A 6,339-nucleotide genomic window follows, 5' to 3' on the forward strand; every position below is an offset into this window, starting at 1 on the left:
TTTTTTTTCAGTATACCTATTATACATATTTTTACATTAGTTAAAATGTAAAAAGCCAACAGTCAGTCAATGCCAAATGTCCAACAAAACACCCATATATTAATGTCATAAGTCTTCACCATGGACTGTAAAAAAAATCCTAATTCTAACCATGCATTTCTGTTAATTTCGCAACGAGCAGACATAGCATACACCCAATAAAAGTTATTGTTACTCATTGACGCGTTCTCTTCCGTGTCCCTCTCTCCAATCAGATTAGTCTTTGTTGAAGGTTCTGCGCATGCCCAAACGACACCTTCTCATGTGTTTCTCGTGCGCAGGCTCTGGTGGAGGTCACTGTGATCTAACAGCGGCGTAGTGGGTGAGTGGTTACGTTGGGAGAAATTGTTTTTATGGAGTTTATGTATTTGATTTATTTACACAGCGCCAATAATTATAATATGACTATTGAAAGGGAAACGAGCTTGATGGGTTTATCTTTGTGGGAAGGTTGACAACAGGACATGATTGCATGTCAGTTGCAATATTAGCGTGTAGCAGGCTAATTAATTAAACTTCACTACGACGGAAGTATTTTTAGTCCCTGTTGATATTTTTTTTCATATAAGTTATTGTGTTGGCAAATGCCAATTTATCTGGAGTGTTTTATAATTGTGTAAGGTTGTTTTACCGAAGCTTTTCGCTGACCATGTCTGACCCTCTCAAAGGTAGAACAGCTTAGCACGTTTCATTCATGTCACGTCACTGCTGAAGAGTCGAGGCTAAACGGACGGAATGTTTTGATTATTTAAGTGCTTTTACATTCATAAGTGATCTTCATGAAGCGTTGATTGAGGTAAATGTGCTTCTCTCATCAGGACTGTTGCCATGGCGAAACTCTTTGAGTCGATTGGAAAGCTGGGATTGGCCTTGGCCATCGGAGGAGGTGTAGTTAATTCTGCTCTATTTAATGGTGAGTTCAGTGGTGCTCAACTACTTAAACTCTGTGTAATGTACCTAATAAAACAGTGTTGAATCTATAAAATTGATATGTCAAGCTATGTGTTTTAATTTAAATTTGAAGATCTTTTGTTTTTTCATTGCAGTGGATGCGGGACACAGGGCTGTCATCTTCAACAGGTTTCGAGGTGTCCAGGATGATGTTGTTGGGGAGGGCACACACTTCCTTATACCCTGGGTGCAGAAGCCAATCATCTTTGACTGCAGGTCCCGTCCACGTAATGTGCCAGTCATCACTGGTAGCAAAGGTACATCATGCCATTCTTTTACTTTTTCTGTCTGACTGCCATAGGTGTAATTTGAGGGTGGAACATGTCCCCACCACTTTTTGGCCAGGGTCCATATTGTCCCCACTACTTTTTGAAACTTCTCGTGGCACAGATGTACCTAACAGAAAGAAATGCCTCCATTTAATTAGCAATTAATTAGTTTGTGTTAAATGAGAGGGGATCTAGTGCTGGAATGTGTTGTTTTTGAAATCACGTTGAGCGGTTGTTGCCACTGTTCTCTCTTGGAGAGCGTGCACACAGATGAGCACTATAAAACTGTGGCTAGGGAAGGTTAGAATTCAAAACCTCTCCAAACCTTTGACAAAAGTTCTACCACCAGACCCTTAAGGCGCAAGAGCGTTCCATGTGAATCTATGTATTTATTCACTGATGACTGACGTGAATAATATATTCGAACTAATTTTATACTATATATAGTAAATGTAAGGATCTGTGTCAATAAATTAAACTCAAATTTACTATTGGAATTGATTTTCTGGACATTGTAATGTGCTTTTTCTGCAATTGTTATTGTACATGTCATTGTATTTGCACCCCGACCCACTTTTTAAAACAAAGTAAGTATGTTTAATGTTTATCTCATTCTGTTTCTCTCACAATATGTTGAGGTTTCTTGCTTCTCTGCTGTTCATTCTTTTGTCTCAAAACTGGCTCATGGAATGTCTTTGTCCTTCTCAGATTTGCAGAATGTGAATATCACGCTGAGAATCCTGTTCAGACCAGTTGCTGGACAACTGCCTCGTATTTTCATGAGTATCGGAGAGGACTATGATGAGAGAGTGCTGCCCTCCATCACCACTGAGGTTCTGAAGGCTGTAGTGGTGAGTGTCATGCATGACGTTATTAAGACATGTACACTACTCGTTTAAGTTTGGGGTCAGTAAGATTTAGCCAGGATGCATTCAATTTATCGAAAGTGACAGTGAAGACATTTGTAATGTTACAAATAAATTGTATTTCAAATAAATGCTATAAAAACATATCAACATATGTTTTTTATAAAATAATGTTAAGCAGCATAACAGTCGCTGGTGAGGCCGTCAAAATTCGCTCTTGCCGCCCTGCCAACAACGCTGTAGAAAGATTTGTGGAAGCTCTGACTTGGATCGAAAGCTTGGTCTTGTAAACTTTATTTAAAGGGGCCGCAAAGCACACATGATCCTTCATGTCTGAAGGTGATCATGTGACACTGAAGACTAGTAATAATGCTGAAAATTCAACTTTGATATCACACGAATAAATTATATTTGAAATGATTTAAAATAGAAAACGGTTCTTTTAAATTGTAATAATATTTCACAATATCACTGATTTTACTGTATTTTTATTAAATAAATGCAGAGCATAAAAGACTTTTTTCAAAAAAAAAAATTTTTTAAATTGTACCCTCCCCAAACTTTTCTATGGTAATGTTTAAATGGCTGAAACCGAAACCTGGCATGGATTAAGTGGAATTCTACTGTGTATTAATTTTCCGCAGGCCCGTTTTGATGCTGGTGAGCTCATCACTCAGAGAGAGCTGGTTTCCAGGCAGGTCAGTGAAGATCTGACAGAAAGAGCATCCACCTTCGGTCTCATTCTAGATGACGTCTCTCTGGTAAAGACCTCTTCTACTCCCCCCACCCCCCATTGATGTTTGTTTCATTCTCTAGTGTCTCACCCTTTTGTCTCTCTCCCCTCAGACACATCTGACGTTTGGCAAGGAGTTCACTGAGGCTGTTGAGATGAAGCAGGTTGCACAGCAGGAGGCTGAGAGAGCCAGATTTGTTGTAGAAAAGGTAAGAGCCTCAAAATGGAATAGTCCAGTGTATGGTTTGAAGCATTGAACACTTGCCAAATGCAAGTAAAAATTGTCTTTGAGTTACTCCCCAGTTTGATACCAAACCTATTAGGTGTTTATATAAACTCTCAATGAGTTATGCACACTATCAACATCAAAATCACCTGCTAAATAAAATGTGCAAATTGAATCTGATTTTTACCCTCAGAACAATGTGGCGACGTATGTGGAATACTCCGTGCATTGAGATAATGGCTAAATAATTCCATTGCATTTTTTTTTTCTTCTAATTTTAAATATACTATTTAGTAGTTTGGGGTCTGTAAGATTTAATGGTTTTGAAAAGTCTCTTATCCTGACCAAGGCTGCAATTATTTAATCAAAAATTACAGTAAAAACAGTTATTACATTGATCCTTCAGAAATCATTCTAAAACGATTTTTTGACAGAAATCTGCCTCCTTGAATAAACATGCTTATGGCAAGCCGTTTTAGCTTTTATTCATCTCCAGGATATGAATTCTTGATATCAACAATTACATTCTTGATGATCTTGAAAATGTACATTCTACATTTTTTTGATATCAAGAATTTTATTGTTGATATCAACAATTAAATTATTGATATCAACAATTAAATTCTTGATATCAACAATTACATTTTTAATATCAAGAATTACATGCTTGTTACTTTTAAAAAAGAAATCTTACCCCAAACGTTTGAATGGTAGTATATATTTGAATTTTATGTATATATTTATTCGTTTAATTAATATTTTAAAGGCAAAATTAATGATTAAAAAGTAATTATTTTTCATCTAAAATGTAGAATGTGAAATGTTTCGTTTTTCCAATAAGTAATAGGTGAAGTAACATTTGTCTCTGTAATTGTCTCTCAGGCAGAACAGCAGAAGCAGGCAGCCATTATATCAGCGGAAGGAGACTCCCAGGCTGCGCTGTTGATCGCTGACTCTCTAGCAGTAGCTGGTGACGGCCTGGTGGAGCTGAGAAAGCTTGAGGCAGCTGAGGACATCGCCTTCCAGCTCAGCCGCTCTCGCAATGTTACCTACCTCCCATCTGGACAGGGAACGCTCCTCCAGTTACCACAGTGACAGGGAAACTAGAGACACACACACTCACTTCTCTTTTTTTGTTCCAAATTTGGCTACTTTTGGAAAAGATTATGTCTGTAGACCCCATGCAAATATCTGATCAGCCTATAGGCAAACCTTATAGAGGCAAAGACAACTTGTTTTTCTCTCTTTTAGTCCAAAAATTTACTTGCTCTCTTCCTGAAAGCATGGACTGCCACAAGGTGGTTACAGCAATTGAAAAGAGTCTGTGTGTATACAAATGTACTGCCGGTGCATATATATATTTGCATTTGAAATGTTTTCTCTGCTAAATGTGAGTTGACATTGTTTGAAATTAAATTGTACGTTCATGAGTAGTGTGACACACAGACTGCACTGTCAGTGTGTGTCATGCTACTGGATGATTGACATCAATCTCACTCTCTGCAAATGGAGGACTGGCTGTGTTGTTTTTTTGGTTTGAAAATGTTTTGTTATTATATGTATGTGGCAGAAGGAATGCTCTTGTATTCTACAAGTGGCTAATTGATAAAATAATCAATAAACAGTGATTCATTTATATTAAACCAAAATACAATTGAATGAGTCTCATTTCAAATGAAATTCAATGGGTTTTTGTCTTAGAAATTAAATGAGAAACTGTAATGAGAGATCCTTTTACTTTAATTTATAGACACACAGGAAGTCAAAATGTATGTCATTCATAATTTAATACTATATAGAGCAATTCCAATATTCTTCCATATTTCCAATATTTTTACTAACAATTTCACAAAATCGATTTTTTTAATTACATAAAGTTAATAAACATATTAAAAGTTATCCGTATTAGTTTTGGTGTCTTAGTTATTTCCTGAACAGATCAATTTATATGATGAACAGGTTTAATTTAGTCTTCTATTCACATATAAACATATATCAGCTCAACGGTATTTGTTTGATGCACAAGAAACCTTTGCTGGGGGGGGGGGTGAAAAGAGAGAATGTGTTCAAAATGTTGTTTATGTCTACCTTTGTTTCTGTACCAAATATTCTCTGATTCAATAAAAAATTGATCACAAAAAAAAAGAAACATTTGCTGAAGCTCAAATGTGCTGTAACACGAGAATTAACCTCATTGGTTATTGCTGAAGTTGTGCTGCGTAAAACAAGAATGAATCTCATTGGTTCTTGCTTAAGCTCAAAGTAACAGGAGAATGAACCTCATTGGTTCTCGCCATAGAGGTTCTCGTACGTCAAGCGACCATTCTTGAGCTTCTTTTTATCACAACTGATGTGTGCCTTGATCCATGTGAATAAAACTAAAGCCTAAATTCAATGTTCATCTTATAAAGCAACCAGGTCTCTTCAGAAAAGTTTGACTAAACTGCTTAAATCACATAAATTAGTTTCACAATCTCTTTATTCATTTTTGAAGTGTCATAATGTCAGTTGCTTAACTGTCTATGGAGGGCTCAAAAAGCTCTCAGATTTCATTAAAAATAGCTTCATTTGAGTTCAAAAAATGTCTTGCGGGTTTTAAACAACATGAAGGTGAAATATGCCTTTTAGTGTCCACTAGAGGGCATCAGTGCTTTTAAATCTGAAATCATAATCCGCATACACCCAAGAGACTATGAAACCTGAAAAAATGACTAAATGTCCATATTGAGTTGGTTTAATGCAAGGAGCCTGTGAGTTTAGAGTTGTAAATAACAATAGGCCTTCTAATAATAATTGTGGTTATTTTGACATACATATTTTCTTTATTGGGAATAAAAACACCTGCACTTTTTTGCCTTTCTTATTTTTACACATATTTTTGAGACCAAATCTATAAACTAGCTTCTTTTCAAGAAATCTTAAGTGCATTTTGTAACAGATATGTTGAAGACTGAGCAATTATTTTCTCACTCTTCTTTGTCATTGTTTTGTTTCATTTTTGCCCGGAAACTAATCTCTGCAAAGATGGACTGATTATGCTTCAACTGAGTAAAAGAAGCTTTTGGTTTCAAAAATACTACAATGCAAACTCCAATGTTATTAATTTAAAGAGAGCTTTAATACAGACAGCGAACTTCACTGCAGGAACACAAGTACAGTAATCTGTAACTGTGTCCTCTTGGAATTGCTCCGTTTATTAAATTACTGTATATTTGGATAGAAAAGAGAAGCATGATAAATAGAGAGATAAATGAG

The 6,339-nt window shown here is 36.1% G+C and overlaps 1 protein-coding gene across 1 annotated transcript; it reads left to right on the forward strand.

The window, feature by feature from the left end:
• The first annotated feature begins 249 nt into the window (after window positions 1-249).
• phb1 (prohibitin 1) lies at window positions 250-4,738 on the forward strand. Its single transcript, XM_039687735.2, has 7 exons — window positions 250-361; window positions 858-952; window positions 1,086-1,247; window positions 1,968-2,110; window positions 2,770-2,886; window positions 2,972-3,067; window positions 3,967-4,738. Exons 2-7 carry the CDS (start codon window positions 868-870, stop codon window positions 4,177-4,179), a joined length of 816 nt encoding a protein of 271 aa, XP_039543669.1. The 5' UTR covers window positions 250-361; window positions 858-867; the 3' UTR covers window positions 4,180-4,738.
• The last annotated feature ends 1,601 nt before the right edge of the window (window positions 4,739-6,339 follow it).

Source organism: Pimephales promelas, chromosome 3 (genome assembly GCF_988280905.1).
Source record: "Pimephales promelas chromosome 3, fPimPro1.hap1.1, whole genome shotgun sequence".
In the NCBI taxonomy this organism is placed as follows: domain Eukaryota; kingdom Metazoa; phylum Chordata; class Actinopteri; order Cypriniformes; family Leuciscidae; genus Pimephales; species Pimephales promelas.